Consider the following 19,146-nt stretch of genomic DNA (forward strand, 5'->3'; position numbering starts at 1 on the left):
CACCATCTCTAGTTCCTCCTCTCAATAAATGTGAGCAGAACAAACTCAACTTTTCCATTTTTCCATCATCTGGCCGGATACATGTGGAGTAGGACCCCCCGTAATCTCTCACAGGACCCATTTCAGCTTCCAGTGCTGGACGTATGCAGCTCTCCCTCTCCAGGAATAAACACACAGTAAAATCACTGGACGTAAGAAAAGATTCCAAAGTTTTAAGGTAGGAGACCTCTCAGAAGTCAAAGCAAGTATCTTTATGTGAACTACAACAAAGAACAGGTAAAAATCTCAGAAGATTTTTAATAGCAGTTGTCACAAGATTAAATTTAGCATTGCGTCTCTGAAATTAGAGGAAGATGTGTCAAAGAACAGATCTGAGATCAATAAAAGCTACAAAGAGATGAGAAACTCTAGCACATGGAGCTGGATTCTGCAGAAATTGAACAGCAAAGTGGAGATTAAATTTGGGAAATTCTTCCAGAATCCACAGAAAAAGGATAAAGAGATTAAACTAATGAGAGGAACGACAAGCGACATGGAAGACAGGCAGAAAAAAAATCCAATATGCATATATCAAGAATTCTAGAGAGAGAAGACAAGAGAAATTGAACGAGAAAAAATAATTTAAGAAGGAAGACAACTTTCGAAGCTTGAGAAAGGCTTGAGGTTTTTGAATGAGATTGTTCACAAAGTGCCGGATCTAATTAATGAAAAGAGATTTCCACCACAACAATCCTCGTGGGCTTTTCCATTTTAAAAATAAAGACAAAAATGTGAACGGTTTTTAAAAGAGAAAAGCGTGGGTTGCCTACAAGGACAAAGAATCAGGTTGAATTTCAACTCATCTATAATATTAACTATTGGAATAAAGTAACCACTGCAGCTTTGAAATGTTTGTGGCCCATAATCTGATTTATAATCAGGTTGTCATTTATAGGATACATCAAAGGAAAGGCATTCTCATACATGCAAGGTGACAGAAAGTACTGCAGTGAGGAGCCCTACTTTTAAAAAACGAACCAAAGTAGGGAAATCAAAAACCATCAGGGATAAAGAAAACTAGGAAAATATAGTTAAACCCAATTAATTATTGTTAAAGAGGGAACAAAACTAAATGCAAATGGAAAAACTTGTTCTTGGGGAAGAAGTCCATAATTATAAAATAATTACTAATAACATTGATAAAGTCCAAATGTATCAGCAAAGCTTGGAAATTAGAGATGGGTCAGGTATGAATGGAAACGTGAAGAAGCAAAAGCAAAACAAAACAAACAAAACCCCAGAACGAACAAAACAAGGTGACAGATAGCAGGCCACATGTTTCACTTATAAGTAAACTTCCTCTTAAAAGAAAAAGACTCTCAAAGAAAATGAGAAAAGATAAATCAGGCAAACACAGATACAAAATTGTTAGAAACACAGGGAGACAACAAAATATCACAATTGTGCTGGCAGACACTTTCACACAACATTCTCACTGATACATAAATAGAAAAACAAAGTGAAGACTGTTGAGTTGTGGTCTTCAAGCTTTTCTTTTTCTCCCCCAGCCCAGCCTCAGGGACAGGGACACAGTTCACTCCCATCAGCACCAAAGGCTCATCATCAGTGTTTCTCTATATGAGGAATAAGAGATGATCTGAGGATATTGATATTAATGTATATAGGTCCTATACTTCTATTTCTCTATCCATCTATCTATCTATCCATCCATCCATCCACCTATCAGTCATCTATCTCTATCCCTATTTGTTTCTATTTCTATTGGTCATTTACATTTCTATCTATCCCTATACCTATATCCATATGTATATCTACAGGTCCTAAGTGTATACCTATCTCTCTACCTGTACCTATGCTTATGCTTCTATATCTATGGATATACTTATATCTATCTATCTATCAAGAGATTTTGAAAAAGCACCTTACCCTCCAAAATCCTGATTTACACTCTTGGATGAGTGTGTATTTGTGGGGTGTTCCATTTCATTGAGAACCACTGATATAATGGGTTTGAATAATAAAAATGAGTAAGCCTCGGACTTCCCTGGTGGCACAGTGGTTGAGAGTCCGCCTGCCGATGCAGGGGACACGGGTTCGTGCCCCGGTCTGGGAAGATCCCACGTGCCGCGGAGCGGCTAGGCCCGTGAGCCATGGCCGCTGAGCCTGCGCGTCCGGAGCCTGTGCTCCGCAACGGGAGAGGCCACAACAGTGAGAGGCCCGCATACCACAAAAAAAAAAAAAAAAAAAAAAGAGTAAGCCTTATCTAATGGCTATTACAAAGCTTACTGAATCCTAACAGTAAATCTAGGAGGTAGAAGTTTTACTTTTTGCACTTTGCACATGAGGAAACTGAAGCTCGGAGTGGCCAAGGGTTGTGACGGCAAGCACCTAGCATGCAAGTTGGAGAGTTGAGATTAGAGACCAGGCAGTGTGACCACAGGGCCTGAGCTCACCCCTTCTCTCTACGTGGACTCTCTACGCAACAGAGAACACACATTCTTCTCAGATAATTAAGGAATTTAAAAAAATGTCCTTGGCTACTGAGAGGACCTCATTGAATCCCCAAAGTAGAAATGGTACAGGCCGCATTCTCTAACTACCTGGCAATAAAAATAGAGATTAACACAAATGTTTAAATGTAACGGGAACAAAATCCAGGTTCTTGGGGAAAAAGAAGAGACATCCTTAAACAACTCTTGGGCAGAAAGACTAAATCATGATCATGGATTATTTAGAAAGTAATGATGATGAAAATAGTACATATCAAAATTTATGGCATGAAGCCAAAACTATGCTTAGCGGTGAATATATATATGCTGTAAACATGCTTCTTTATTACACAGAGATAATAAACAAAACTCTCAATTCAAAAAGTTACAAGAAGAAGAATAAAATAATCTGAAAAAAAGGGGAGACGTTATGAAACAAAAGCGGCGTTCAGTTACTTATAAAACAATAACAAAGTCTACAGAAGAATTGATAAGTTGAATATAAAACAGAATGAAGCCAACACAATGAAACAAACTAAACAATATAAAACCTCTGGTCCAGCTGAGAAGGGCAACTATGAATATACCATTCAGTCTGTGGAGCTTGTTATTATTTTCTAATTAATTAACCTCTGCTTTTGTTTCATGACATCTCTCCTATTTTTCTTCAGATTATTTTGTTCTTCATGTGTATAACCACTAATACAAAAGAAATTAAACATCATCATAGGATATTATGTAAGCGATGGTGTTACATTTAAAAGAATCACAAAATAGATTTTTTTACTGACATATAAAATATTAACATTGATGTTAAGGTAATATACCTGACTAGACCAATAACCATGGAAGAAAGTAAAAGAAAAACTACTGAAAAGAGATAAAATAATGAGACAAATGTATTTTCAGATGATATTGCTTCTTGCCTAGAGGACCCAGGAGAATCAGTTGGCAGTGTTAGCATTATTATGGAGGATTCAATGACTTTACAAGATGAATATACCCCAAATATCAGTCTTCTAATATACTAGCAAAGACCACTTAGAAAATATAATGGCGGGGCCGGCAGGTGATGCCGGGGGCAGACTCATTTACAGTAGCAGCAACAAAAATTCCACAAAATATCTAGAAATAAAGTTAACAGAAAATGGATACTGCCTAAATGAAAATTATAGCACCTTTCCAAAGGTGTTTTTTGTTTGTTTCTTTCAAAAGATAATAGAGAGACATACCATATTCCTAATGGGAAATAGAGTTACTATTATAAACATGTGAGTTCTCCCCCAATTAATCTATAAGTTTAATGGAATTCCAATGAAGATTCCAATGCAATTTTTTTTAACTTGATATAATATTTCTAAAAGTTATTTGGAAGCAAAATTAAGCAAGAATAATCAATAAAAAATTCAAAATCAAGAATGACAATGGGGGGCTTCCCTGGTGGCACAGTGGTTGAGAGTCTGCCTGCTGATGCAGGGGACACGGGTTCGTGCCCCAGTCCGGGAAGATCCCACATGCCGCGGAGAGGCTGGGCCCGTGAGCCATGGCCGCTGAGCCTGTGTGTCCGGAGCCTGTGCTCTGCGGCGGGAGAGCCCACAACAGTGAGAGGCCCGTGTACCGCAAAAAAAAAAAAAGAATGGCAATGGGGACTTACAGAACCATATATTTAAAATTATTATAGAGTTAAACATTATTATAATGTTACACTAGTTAAAGCTTTTTGATACTGATACAAGAATAAACAGAGGAGTCTAGAAACATACCTTTAACTTTATAAAAACTTAATATATGTGAATCTGGCAATTTGAAAATTTCATTAGAACAGCTGATTAACTAAATTTGCAAGATGTTGGTTAGGTGTTCCCTAGTTCAAATAATAAATCAAAATAAATTCCAAAGGTATTAAAAGAAAAAATGAAACTAAAAAAGAAGTAAAGGAAAACCCAGAGGAGTATTTATTTAGTCAGCAGAAAAGTAGAGGAGAAAACTATAGCAGAAAACATTGATAGATTTAATATCATGGGAAACTTAGATTTTCTGACATTAAAACATGACCTGAAGAAAATTAAATGGCAAACGACAAACTATAGGGGAAGGTTTTTCATAGCATATACTATAGATAAGAGGTTTTTATGGCATGTAATATATATAGCTTCTAATAATATGGAGCTCTACTAAATACATACAAAAATAATTTACAAGTAAATTCACAAATAAAAAATTCATGGGCCAATAATTACATTATACAAGGTTAACCTAAGTTGTAATAAAAAAAGGCAAATTAAAAAATGAGATACTGTTTTCACTTTTCAAACTGATGATGTTTTTGTTTTCTTAATTACCTAGTTTTTGTGAGAATAAAACATGCCCTCTTTCTTTTTTAAAAATATCTTTATTGGAGTATAATTGCTTTACAATATTGTGTTAGTTTCTGCTGTACAACAAAGTGAATCAGCTATATGTATACATATACCCCCATATCCCCTCCCTCTTGAGCCTCCCTCCCACCCTCCCTATCCCACCCCTCTAGGTGGTCACAAAGCACCGAGCTGATCTCCCTGTGCTATGCAGCAGCTTCCCACTAGACATCCATTTTACATTTGGTAGTGTATATATGTCAGTGGCACTCTCTCACTTTGTCCCAGCTTCCCCTTCCCCTACTGTGTCCTCAAGTCTGTTCTCTGTGTCTGCGTCTTAATTCCTGCCCTCCCACTAGGTTCATCAGTATGGGTTCTTTAGATTCCATATATGTGCGTTAGCATAAGGTACTTGTTTTTCTCTTTCTGACTTACTTCACCGTGTATGACAGACTCTAGGTCCATCCACCTCATTACAAGTAACTCAGTTTCGTTCCTTTTTATGGCCAAGTAATACTCCATTGTATATATGTGCCACATCTTCTTTATCCATTCATCTGTCGATGGGCATTTAGGTTGCTTCCATGTCCCAGCTATTGTAAATAGTGCTGCAGTGAATACTGCGGTACATGTATCTTTTTGAATTATGGTTTTCTTAGGGTACATGCCCAGTAGTAGGATTGCTGGGTCATATGGTAGTTTTATTTTTAGTTTTTTAAGGAACCTCCATACTGTTCTCCATAGTGGCTGTATCAATTTACATTCCCACCAACAGTGCAAGAAGGTTCCCTTTTCTCTACACTCTCTCCAGCATTTATTGTTTCTAGATTTTTTGATAATGGCCGTTCTGACTGGTGTGAGGTGATACCTCATTGTGGTTTTGATTTGCATTTCTCTAATGATTAGTGATGTTGAGCATCTTTTCATGTGTTTGCTGGCAATCTGTATGTCTACTTTGGAGAAATGTCTGTTTAGGTCTTCTGCCCATTTTTGGATTGGGTTGTTTGTTCTTTTGTTATTGAGCTGCAAAAACATGTCCTCTTATTTGTTGGTGAACAAAATGGTAAGAACTTTCTGGAGCGATATTTGACAATCATTATAAAAAGCCTTAAAGATCACACATTTCCTTTAACTTAGCAATTCTACTTCTAGATATTCTAAGGTAATAGAGATGTATACAAAGATATATGTATACTATATTGAATTACTATTCATGAGAGTGAAAAATAAGAAAACAATCTAAATGTTCAATAATAGAGAATTCATTACATAAATTTTAAATAACTATATGATAGACTTTTATGCAGCATTTAAAAATCCTATTACAGAGGAAAATAAAAAAAGAAATGCTCACAATGAACATTTTAATAAAAATATGTATATTGTTGTGTTCAATAAAAAATGTAAAAGATTAAGTCCAAGTAGATATAAAGACTGGAAGGAAATACATTCCACCTTTTCAGTGGTTCTTTCGGGGTGGTTTTTATTTTAATTCTCTATACAATTAATTTGTCTTGCCGCTAAGTTTTCTACAATGAAAGTGCAACATGTTTATCATTAGAAAAACAGGTTGGGTCTCAATATCAACCCACAGGGGAATGCTATACCACTGGGGGGGTGTAGACCCAGCTTGGGGTGAGGGTAGCCTCTGAAGCTTCCTTCTATGTGGTGTCATCAGGAGCTGACAGCAGCGTACGACAAACACAAAGGTGTGGCTCCACCCGTGGCCACGCCCTGCTCACAGGGCCTCCCTCCTCCTTCCCCTCGACGCCCCGCCCACCACCCTCACCGTGCTGGCCCAGCCCTGGGTACCTGTGTGGGAGCCTGAGAGGGAGCCGAGGAGCTGAGAGTGCGGGTTGTGGCCGTCATGCACCTCCACCACGTCGTTGAGGGCCGTGTAGAAGAAGGCAAACTGTCCAAACACCACTGCGGAGGAGACACGGTGCAGAGAGCTCAGGGGCAAGGCTGGGCGGCCGTGCTGGGGGGGAGCCCTGGACAGCTGGAGGAGCAGGGCGACCTCAGAGGAGGTTGTCGGTTCATGGGGCTAAGTGCTTGCTGAGCCTTTGCACTGGCTGATTAGACACTGGGCACAGGGATGCGGGGACCTGGGAAGGGTCGGGCTGGCATTCTCCACACAGGTCAAGATGACATTGTGGACTGCACGAGCAGCCAGGCTAACCCTAGTCCTTTCTCAAGTTGCAGTGGCAGTAGCTACTCTAGGAAACCGAAGAGCTTTCCGTAAGTTCCCCTGTGTTCCATGTTGACCTCAGGACCCTGTATTTTCCTTCACTTTTTCTTCAAAGATCCAGCCAATGAGGGCATCCCCTGGATACAAGATCCCACACATTTAAGAGGCATGAGGGTGCTGAATAGCAGCCTTCTCCTGAGGAAGGAGCGACTGTCCATGGAAGAGGCAAACATCTCTACCTCAGTTCCCTCTGGCTAATCCAAGGACAGAGGCAAAATGACATGTATTGAACACCTACTCTGTGCTGGGTACCATGCTTGCCATGCACGTCATCTTCTTCAATGCTGACTCTTCCAGATATCTGATTTTATAGACAAAGAAACTGAAGCTCAGAGGTTGAGTTCCCCAAGGCCACTCAACTAGCTCATGGGAGGGAGTTGAAAAACTGGTGGACCATGACCTCGAGGAGTCCCCTTTCAGACAAGACCTAAGGGCCCTGCCCTTTGATGGCTATCACAGGGTCTTTCCTCAACTGTCCCATCTCTGCCAGTCACTGCTGGAGGGGCTGGGGTTACTGACCCTGCGGGGCCATGGGGGGCACAGCTCCATTTCAGACCCTGATACATTCTGCCTGCCCCGGTCTCCCATTTGGCTGGGTGCATCTGAAAGCAAGTACCAGGGTAAGCCCTTCTCATTTTGGCTTAAGCCTTGAGCATGTAGGAAGTCGGATGTGCATGCATGTGCATGTGTGTGCGTGTGCGTGCATGTGTGTGTGTGTGTGTGTGTGTGTGTGTGTGTGTGTGTGTTGAGGCTGGGAGGGACTTAGGCCACGGAGTTGACTGCCTGCGGAAAGAAAGCATTTGCAATGATGAGTATAGTAGTGAGTGGAGTGAGAGCTTTTTAGCTCTCAACTCACGGGCAGAGGAGAAGGAGGGAGAGCCTGTTTTGGTGCCTTGAAAATGGGCACTGCGTGAGGGGTGGTGGCAGGGATATTTCCACACTCTCCCCTACAGAGGTGAACAGGATGGGCAAGGTTCCTGATTTCACAGTGTGCATTCTAGTGGGAAGAGACAGTCCAAAGTGAAAAAAAAAACCACACTTAAGCAAATAGATAAACAAAATAATTTCAGATAGTGTTAAATTTTAGAGGCAGTGCGAGAAAAGTGATAAGGCAAGGCAGTCCACTTCAGATAGGGGATCAAAGAAAGATCTATGAGGAGAGGGTGTTAAGGCTGAGACACAGGCTGGGGACAAGTATTTCCGACCTGAGGCAGAAATCTGCACCTAAATCCCTGGGCTTGGCATCAGTAAGAAAGAGAAGATGCTTGGGACAGATCACGACGCCTCCTAGAATCAGCTCTCCACATACAGGGTCCAGCTCAGTGAAACCGCCCAGCCTCGGGGCTGGCGGCCTGCAAAGGCGCGAGCTCTTTATTACTGGAGGAATTAAGTACAATATGCAGCCCAGCTATCGAGGACTCGGCTCTGGGTGGCAGGTGGGACTGGACAACCTTTCAGTACTTTTCTAACTGTGATACTACAGGTCCAAAGCTCCCGCCACATGCATGTGCCGGGGAGCGTGTGCCCACGCACACGAGTGTGCAGGTGCTGGTGTGGGAGTGGTGCCCGACGGCAAGAGCTGTGGGTAAAGATGAGGCTGGGAATTTACAGAGGGCAGAAAACACGTCTCTCTCATCTCTGCAGCTCTGGTTCCCAGCAGAGTGCGAGGTCCCTAGGAGGTGCTTAATAAATGTTTGGTGAATGTTCAGGCCTTGCCCCATGCTCGGTCCATCCTATCTCTTTGGAAAAAGCAGCCGGTTCTCTGCAGGATGCCCCATCTCAGATGGTCAGGATATATACACATGACCTTTACCCCACTAACACCAACTCTGTTTAGAAATAGTTGTTCCTCTTCCTACAAAGAGGAGATCCAGGGAGAAAGCAGCCCGGCCAGTCACTGATTGCCTGGGTACAACCAGCCTGTGACCCTCAGGAACTTCCTGAATCCTCCAGAGCTGCCAGGGCTCTTACCCGTCCCACTGCTAACCAGGTGACAAGGCTGGCTTCTCTTTGCCGAGGCCTCTTGGAATCTGGAGGTTTCTCTGCCTTTCCAGGGCCCTGACCTGCTGCTCTCTTTTTTTCTTGCTCATCCTACCAATTGCTGCTGGACCAGGCTCCCGCGCACAGACGGAACAGTGGAATGATGGGGCGCCCAGCTCCCTCACCTGTACGTTCAAGTCCAGCTCAGTCCCACTCCTTTCCTTCTTCCTGGCCCTCCGCCACCCTCCCCTGGGTTCCCAGTCGGCCTGGGTCTGCAGCACCTCTCTGCAGACCCGGGCTGGGCTAGGGAGCCCCCGGTGCACCCTGCCTTCCCTCTGTCCCGGCTGGTCCCTCCCTAACCACCCCGCCCTTGGTTCCAGCAGGTCTCACTGGTCCCTTCCTCCCGTGTGTATCAGGAGTGTACTCTACAGCCCACTGCAGAGCAACGGCACGCAGCTGTCCTCTGAGGGAGACTGCTCGGCCCATTGGCACGACAGGAGTGGAAACAATTTGGAGTGGAATTGGAAGGCGCTGGAAAACATAAACAAATATACACAAAATCCATACCGTAGTCCTTGGGCACGGTGACAAAATACAGGCAGATCTGTCCACTGGTGTAGTTCTGGGGGTAGTTAGGGGACAAGACCACTCCATCTGAACCCACATACTGTCCCCCACAGGGGGCTGAAAAAGAAATCAGGTAGAGGGCCAGGTGACCTCATGGGCCTCTCATCAGCTGTCCACCCTCCGTCTCTGCTCTCTCTCAGCCTGACCTTCTGGCCCTGGTGGGGTTGCTCTGAGGTCTGAAGCCACTAATGTGGAGGAGGGGAATTCTGGGGACATGCCCTGCCCTGCCCCGCCCCGCCCTGCCCAAAGACATCCATCCCTGGCCTGGCACGTGGCCTGAAACCCCCCACCACCCCCGATGCTATCAAGGGCCCTCCTGGGTGCCGGCCAGTCCTTGGCTTCTAACTAGTGACACTGGTATTGGTCCCTGGAGGCCCAGCCTTGGGGAGCACTTTAGGAACCTCTTCTGCCTACAGGTGGGACCCGGAGATAGTCTGCCACCCCACGGCTGATGTCTGCACCTGGACACTTAGTGTCTGCACGACTAAGGAGCAGAGGTTTGCCCAGAATAGCCCACTGGGAGCAGACAGCTCACGCGACCCAGCCATGGTCCCAGTCCCACGAGGGGTGGACCTCAGAGCCAGCCTCTCCCACCTGGGCAAAGGGGCCTCTTTACTTTTCAACTTAGGTGGCCGCCATGCTCCTGAAGTTCCGGCACTCCATCCGATCCCTTTTGTCAAGACCCCATGGCTAACCCAGCTGCCCTTGGAGTCAGCCCACCCTGCTGGTCTTAGTTTTACACATCTGAACCCTCAGTGATTTCCCCTAGGACTGGGAACAATCTCAGGGTCACTTTTAGATTCCCCTCTCCATGGTGTGGGCTGCTGGCATGCCTCAGGCCACCGCTGAGGACATCTGTTGGAGTGGGGGTGAGGACACTATGTGATCTGAGAGACATGACACATTGACGGGGACTGGTACACCTGGGGAATTTAGAGAGAGGAATGAGACTGGGACTGGTACACCTGGGGAATTTCCAGCCCTTCTCATTCATGGCGAACCCAAGGAGCCCTCCTGTGAGGCCCATGTCCTGCCTGCCCCTTCCCCTAGCCTCCAGCCCCTTCTGCCTCTGGCATTCCCTAGTTCCCCCCACCACAGCCCTGGGCTCCACCACCTGTGCACACTGGCTGGGGATGATTCCACACAGGCTTCCCATCAGGCCCCAGGATGCAGCTCAGGGTGGAGAAGCCCTCCACCTCATAGCCCCCCTGGCAGTAGTAGGTGATGGAGGAGCCCAGCTTCAGGTCGGACCCCACTCGCGTGCCGTTCTTGATGGGACCAGGATCGAAACATGACTCCCGTGGGTTTTCTGGAAAAAACAAACAAACACGTATATACACACACAGACACATATACACAGAGAGCTCATAAGTGGCCTAATCCCAGGGCACAGCACCTATGGGGAGACCCTGACTCTGATTAGCCACAGAGCGCATGGAGATTTGGGGCCGATGAGTGTATTCTCTTCAGGTCTGGAAACGTCTCTAAATTTGGTTACAGACTAGGGCTGGAGAATGAAATAATGCCATTTGCAGCACCATGGGTGGACTTAGAGATTTTCATACTAAATGAAGTAAGTCAAAGACAAATATTGTATGATATTACTTACATGTGGGATCTTAAAAATTATACAAATGAGCTTATTTACAAAACAGAAACAGTCACAGACTTTGAAAACAAACTTATGGTTACCAAATGGGAAAGGTTCGGGGTGGGGGATAAATTAGGAGTTTGGGATTAACAGATACACACTATTACATGTGAAATAGATCATCTACAAGGACCTGCTGTATAGCACAGGGAACTCTACTCAATACTCTGTAATAATCTATATGGGAAAAGAATCTGAAAAAGAATGGATATATGTATAACTGAATCACTTTGCTGTACACCTGAAGCTAACACAACATTGTAGATCAACTCTACTCCAATACAAAATAAAAATTAAATTAAAAATTAAAAAAAAAAAAAAAGAAACTAGGGCTGGAAGTCATCTTGGAGAGTGCAATCTCCCTTCTTCTCCCCACATTCTTGCCCTGACGCACGAAGGAGGGAGTTGCGGCTACACCTTTGAGGCTGTCCTTCACCCCTGATTCACTCCTCCCGCCGGGAGGCACGTGCTGCTCTGACCGGTGGGAGATGACAGTCCTAGGATCGTGTCTCAGTAGTGACGGGTCCCTGTCGTGAAGGTCAGGGCGTAGGCACAGTCCACCTTTGCTCAGCTTTGATCCTGCACCCTCAACATGGCGGCCTCCTGGTTTTCTGTCTGTGTGGGACACCCTCAACATGGCGGCCTCCTGGTTTTCCGTCTGTGTGGGACACCCTCAACATGGCGGCCTCCTGGTTTTCCGTCTGTGTGGGACACCCTCAACATGGCGGCCTCCTGGTTTTCCGTCTGTGTGGGACACCCTCAACATGGCGGCCTCCTGGTTTTCTGTCTGTGTGGGAAGCAGGGACGCTTTGGGAGATGCTTTCTCTTCTCTTTCTTTTGCTGAGAGCGGTGTTGCTGCTGGGTAGGTAGGTGGAGCTGATACCAGCTTCGCAGGCTGTTACAGCCGTACCTTGCATGCACTTCTGACTCTATGGGTACTGATACTTAGATTTAGGAAGAAAGTAGGAAACCCCATTTTAGCCTCTGGGATGAGTCCAGATCTCCAATGCAGTTTTCCAGGGCTTTGCATTGGGGTGCTGAGCGTTTGCCAGCTTATTAAAACAGCAGTAATTTTCCGTTTGACTACTGATGCTTATGTGTCTTCCCAATCAGGCATACCATGGCTGCACCTACGCTGCATCCACTCTGTCCCTGGGCACTGGACAACAGTGAACTTGATGCTGCCTGAGCCACTGAGAGTATTAGCTGGGGCTCCAAGTCTCTGGAGAAGGACACTCACTGCACAGCCTCCCTCCCCAGCAGCTGGAAATCCCGGACAGCTCTTGGGAGCCAATGTTCACATCCATCCACTGCTGCCTTTCCTCATCCTCCTTGTTCCCGAACCACTGATGGTCAAGAGGCCTGTCGTCAGGGCTGGGCAGTGTCAGGAGAATGCAAGAGAGTATCAGGATACCATCGAAACCCTGGAGGCTACGCTGCAGAAGGGTCTAGAGATGGGGATTCACAAAGAGGTGCCGACAGCCCTTGCAGAAGGAACCAGAAATTCAAAGAGCAGATTTAAGGAGGAAAGACCCAGAACACAAGGGATCAGAGTCCAGAGATGAACAGGTCAGGAGGAATTTTGCTGAGGTCTGTCCTTGTCACCTGGGTACCTTTAAGCTGCGTGTATAAGAGGCAGTCATAGCCGTGAGGGTGTTGCTCAGCTGCCGATCAGCCCGTTGACTGATGGGATGGGACTCTGAGTCTGTGATTCCGTCAAGTCTAGACACCTGCATTTGCGCCCTGATGGTGGGATGGCCCTGCTCTTTGCTTTTGCCTAGAGCTTATTTAGGATGGAGCAGTCCTGGATACATTACTAAATTTAAACTCAAGTGGGACCCAGAAAATGGCTCCTCACCTAACAGAGGACCCCTCAGTGGTTTCCTCATGTGCCCTGTGATGTATCACCTTGTCCCCCACATCAAATCTGTCCTGCCCCAAAGCGTAGTGGCTCTGGCCAGAATGCAACTGACCATTGGGTGGCCCATTTGTGAATTGCAGAGATACAGGGAAGTGTCACCAGGTCTTCTATTTCATCTGTCTTTTTTATAAATTCAGAGTGGGTCAGATCTTATTTGAAGGTCAGAAAAATTAAATAACTTGGAACCAAGTTCACATAGCTCATAAGAGGCAGAACAAGCTGTGGCCCTCAATATCCATCCCCCCACTTCATCCTTATAATGGAACCCAGGTTTTTATCCAGAGTATCAAAGCCCCAGCTAAGATAGATACCTTCCAGCCCCCCAGGCAGCTAGATCTGGCCAAAGAGAAGTAAACACAGTCAGGTCAGGTCATTGCCTTCCATCTCACTTAGAGTAAAAGCCCAAATCCTTACAAGTCTACAAGGCCCTGTACCTTCTGCCCCAGTCCTCCCCTCTATGACCTTGATTCCTATTGTCCCTTTGCTAGCTTTGCTCCAATCACATTGACCTCTGTGTACAGAACATTTCCCCATCCGCACGGCTCCCCTGTTACCTCTTTTAGGACTCAGCTCAATGACCCTTCCCTGATCAGCTCTTCACAGCTGTGATGTTCCTCTCCCCAACACTCCCCATCACCCTTCTCTGTTTTATTTCTCTGCACTGAGGTCAATATTATCTCCTGCACCAGATAGCTACCTTATTTTCTCTATCTCCCTCCACTAGAATGTAGGTTCCACGAAGGCACTTTTCCAGTCTTGTTCATTGCTGTGGTCCAGTGCCGGGCATATGATTGGCACTCAATAAATATTTCTTAAATGGATACGTGTGGGACTTCTAGAAAGGCTGCTTAAGGGAAGGTGACTCAGGTGAGAGAATGCTCAATGATCCTTCCTTCTTTCCTCCCTTCCTCCTTCCCACAGTTTGGAACTCAGACATGATGGCTGGACCTCCAGCCACCACCTTGGATGCTGAGATAACCCTGGGGATGGGAACCACGCAGCAGGGTAGAGCAGAAAGACAAGGGGAGCCTAGGCGGGGCCACTTCGACAGCCCTGGATGACAATACCCAGATTTCTTTTACAGGAAGAAGAATAGACTTCGACCTCATATAAACAACTGTGCTTTTGGGTACCTGGCACACTAGCGTACCCAGCTGGGTATGACTGCCCCGAACTTTACACTGTGTCAGAAAGTCCTTTCCTCCCTTCTCTGTGTGGCAAACTCCTACACTTTTCAGTGCCACCCTCTCCTGAGCCAGTGTCCCGAACGTTGCCTTCTCTCTGGCAGAATTCCATTTCTCTTTTTTTGATTATCTTGGTAGGTTGTCTAAGGGTATTTCTTTCTAGTGGGTTCTGAACTCCTGGAGGACAGAAATCAATCATCTATTCTTCTCATGACCCTGGCAACTAGCACAGAACTTGGCACTAGGGCTCTATCTGGCACATAATAGGGGCTTAATAAATGGATGCTGAGTTGATTGGCTGAACAACTCCGGGCTTAGAAAATCAACAACCACATCAATGATCCGACCACAGATTCTATTCTACCATGGCTCACATGTCAGAGCAAGAAAAGCTCATCATTCCAAGCATCATCACATTAATAATAACGACAAGGCTAATGATAATGACGATAGCCCCTTACACAGGAATATCACTTCGTAATTTTCAAAGCACTTTCCAATCTGTTATCTTATTTGTGTCTCACAATAGCCTTTGAAGCAGGCAGGGCCAGGTATGCTTCTGTTCCGGTTATAGATGAGGAATGTGGTGATCAGAGAGGCTAAATGAGTTTTCCAAGCCATTCAACTATTAAGAGGTAGAATTAAAACCAAAATCAGGTCTTCAGGCTGCCAAACCGGGGCTCAGCTGTGAATGATAAAACTAAATGACTAAAACAGCATGATGATAATAATAAATAAGCCCCAAGCCCTCCAAAATGGGAAAATAAAAAGAACTAGATTCTTTTTGTCCTAATAGATAAGGCCCGTTTCCAAACACCGTAACAGCAGAATACTGAAAATAACAACCCAAACAGTAAGGAACTTGTTACAAAGGTTGGATTAGAGCCATCCACTGAAATATAAGCCACCTTTGAAAAGAATAGCAAACGTCTTTGACTACTAATATGGAAAGATGCCCAAGATCTATTGCTGGGCAAAACCCAAGACAAAACAAAACAACAACAACAAAAAAAAGCCAACCCAGGTTACAGATTAGTATATGTGGTGTGATCCCCATTCATATAGCACAGGGATCTGCAAACTACTGTCCACTGACTCACTGCCTGCTTTTGTAAATAAAGTGTTACTGGAACGCAACCATACCCGTTTGTTTAACATGTCGTCTATGTCTGCTTTAGCATTACAACAGCAGAATTGATAGCAACACAGACCATCTGGTCTGCTAAGCTAAAAATATTTACTCTCTGGTCCTTCACAGAAAAAGTTTGCCAACCTCTGGTATAGAATGTACGTTATTTATATGTATATAAAACATCTGGAATGAGGTAACAAACCATTAACACTGGTACTTCAGGGGATGGTAGTATTGGGAGATGTTAAGTTTTTAGAGCACAGTTTATATGCTTCTGTATTATTTGAATTTTTCCAACAAACATGTGTTACTTTGAAATAAGCATAAATGAAGAGATCTTGAATTTAGAAAGACAGACCATGGGAGGGCTGGGTGGTGGGAGTAGTCATGGCAGGAGCAGATGTGGAAAGCCGGTGGTAATTCCTCGGCCTACAGTGTTACTTCCAAGGGCTTGAAAGAGAAAATAGGTACCTTTTAGTACCTTTCAGTAAAAGTCGACTCATCTTGGCCTCTCCTGAGTTATTTCAGATTCTCTGACACTTGCTTTGAGCTCTTCATCCCTCTGTCTGAAACCCTCCCCCTCTCGCCCTTACACAGGGGGCTTCTTCTCAAGCTTTAGGTCTCTGTTCACGTGTTACCTGCTTGGCGAGGCCTTCGCCATTCTGAAGTGGGCTCCCCATTTCTCTTTCTTAGGATAGTTTGCTCTTTCCTAACTTACGCTTCTCGCTTCTTGTTCGTCTCCTTATTTACTGTCTGTTTCCCTCACTCACCTTTACATTCCCCTCGGGTGGGGACCCTGACACTTTTGTTCACCTCTGTGTCCTCTGAATCCAGCACAGGGCATGGCATGAAGTAGGAGCTTAATAAGCATTTGTTGAATGAATGAATGGTTACCAGACACGTGTATGGATGTCCTAGCCTGCCCCTCCCTCCCCAAGAGGAGGCTACCACACCTGCTGCAAGATAAGACTAAAGGTCCCTCCCACCCATCCTATTGGTTTCTCTGGCCTGAAAAAAGACACTAAACTTCCCTGGGACTCATTTTTAATAACTGTGTTCAAAAGACAGGATCCTCCTCCTTCCCTTTGCATCCTTCTAGCAGAGGGTAAAACTACCCAGGAGGCTGCATTCAGATGAGAAGTGTGCCAGAGCATGGTGTAATAGAAATCCACAGTTGACATGACTGCATTCAGAATCATCTCTTAGAAGGCCTGCTCAGAGATGACTAACACAGCACAGCCACCTTCCAGGAGCAACGGAACAGAGACATCTACAAATCCACCCCACCCATCCATCTTTGCCTTGTAATCAGGTGGGCTTCCAACATCCCATTTGTAGTAGAAATGCCTGTCGGTCTAGGATGTGAACTCCATGGAGGCCGGGACTTTGTTTTGTTCCCTGCTCTGTTCTTAGCCCCTATAACAGTGTCTGGCACATAGTAGGTGCTCAATAAATATTATTGCGTGACCAAATGAATCAAAATGCCTGATCTGCCTTTGCCCCTTATGCAAAAGCCTAATCCACCACCTAATCCACCTAATGACACCACTCAGTGGATACCTGACTTAAGCTTGTCAATCTGATGGTCCTTTGGGATCTGGAGTTGCGCTACAAACTGGGAAGTAATTCAAAGCCAAGAGTGAGGCAGCCCTACTGTCCTAGGAGAATGGAGAAGCAATGAAAATTGACCTGCAGAGAAAGGCGAATGTAGCATGTACTCAGAAAGGAGCAGGGAGGAGACAGAGTGGCCCTGGAGATGGAGGAGGGTGATTTCAACCTCCGATTTTCCCATCCTGATTGTAATCCCCTTGGGAGGTCATCCTGTCCTTGGGCTTTTGTATTCTAAAAATGTATTCCCTTTCGGTGTTAAGTGAGAGTGAGTGTTTATCATCTGTATTGTTAAAATACAGAACGCTCTTTAGCTTAAATCAGTTTGGCTGTTAGTTGTTTTCTTATAATAAAGTCTTCTTTTTGTCTCAACTTGGTTTAAGTGTTTCTGTTTTTCACATTTTTTTATAATAAGTTGCTCCTTTTTCTGCTTAAGTTGGTCTGAGTGAGTTTCTTGATATGAACTAAGTGATCCCTCACTAAGATGGGATGAAACTCTTTCTGCTTCCCCCTTGGGAAGCTGGTGGGAAATGGGGAAAGGCTCCTGGTCTGTTCACCTTGGGTCAAAGGAGGAGTTGACCTGGGTCAGAGAGTGGTTTTCACTGGGCTAAGCCCAGCTGAGTCTGGCAACACCTCTCCAAGTCGGTCCTCAAACACCTCCCAGAGGAGAACCCTAGAAGCCACAGCTCCTAGGAGACCCAGATCCTCAGCGTTCGTGGAGCCCTGGATCTCTCTGCCTTTGGACAGAAGATGGCTTCTAGATAGAGGAGGTCAATTCTTCTTTTCCTAAGAATCCACACCTGCCTCAGTGTGTAAGTCCTCCATGGGCTACCGTCTCAATCCAGGGTGTTCTATGGACTCGCAGGGAGTACAGTGTCTAAATTCTTTGCCATGGATTGGAGAAGTATACAGGACACACATACACACACATCACGAATATTCATATATTTCCCACACTCATATATATATATATATATATATATACGTATATATATAAATCCCACACCCCCATATATATATGTGTGTGTACAAAACATCATATTCATACTTTATATCTTCAATAAACAGAAAAGAAAATCTACTTCATTCTACTGGGCTAGCCCCATGAAGAGAGGTTTTCCCTTCCAAACAAGGGCAGGACGAATGAAGTAGCCATCACCCAGGAAAAAAGGCAATGGAACGGAAGAAGTTGGATCAAAGTATGTGACAACTACCTACTGGTATGGGGCACGCTGCTAGGTGCTGTGACTATTGACCAGCCCTCACAACAACCCCTTCCTATGGTGTCACCGTCCCTCTTTGACAGACAAGGAAGGGATGTCAGGGAAGTTAGGTAACTTGTTTAAGGCCGCACAGGTGATAAGTGATGGCAGTTTCCCCTATACAGATATTGAACCTGAATATCGTCTAGAACTTGGGATCCAGTAGCAGAGTAGACCCATTCCAGGAATCCAGGGATCCTGCGATACGGAGAAGGAGACCACGGGGTAAGACAGGGTGTCCCTGGGCTCCATCAAATGGGCTACCTGACCAAAGGCTAGGGACATAGTAGAGGGATCACCCATGTTAGGAGAAGGAAGGAAGGAGGGCAGCTCCAGTTCTCACCAGGTACCTCCCACCCCAAGCAGACACATTTATTTGGCACTTGTACCACAGATCCTCATAAGGTGGTAGAGGGTGCGTGGGGGGGTTGTGCCTCCCCCTCCCCTCTCCCCAGTAATTGGCCTCCTTCAGCTGCTTGCCTGGTTCAGATGGCAGCCCGGAAGGCTTTATTCTCTGGAGCTGCGTGTTGGATCTGAGGACCCCTCTAGATATGGTCTTGGGCCAACAGCTGAACGTGGAAGGGGCTTCTTTGGGAAAGAGGACCTAGAAGTGTAGCTCCAGCACATGGATTCATGGAGAAGACCTGGGGGAGAGGTGGCCACAGCCAGTTTGCCAGGAAGAAGGCG

The 19,146-nt window shown here is 45.2% G+C and overlaps 1 protein-coding gene across 1 annotated transcript in view; it reads right to left on the reverse strand.

Annotated features, from left to right (window-relative positions):
- Positions 1 to 19,146, reverse strand: part of CSMD2 (CUB and Sushi multiple domains 2) — a 668,360-nt gene that overhangs the window by 125,342 nt on the left and 523,872 nt on the right. Inside the window, exons 30-32 of the mRNA XM_079924609.1 lie at positions 10,816 to 11,010; positions 9,642 to 9,758; positions 6,659 to 6,772 (exon numbers count right to left, since the gene is read on the reverse strand). Of these exons, the coding sequence (XP_079780735.1) occupies positions 6,659 to 6,772; positions 9,642 to 9,758; positions 10,816 to 11,010 (426 nt within the window). The remainder of the gene's footprint in view (positions 1 to 6,658; positions 6,773 to 9,641; positions 9,759 to 10,815; positions 11,011 to 19,146) is intronic.

The sequence above is a fragment of the Stenella coeruleoalba genome (genome assembly GCF_951394435.1).
Source record: "Stenella coeruleoalba genome assembly, chromosome: 1".
In the NCBI taxonomy this organism is placed as follows: domain Eukaryota; kingdom Metazoa; phylum Chordata; class Mammalia; order Artiodactyla; family Delphinidae; genus Stenella; species Stenella coeruleoalba.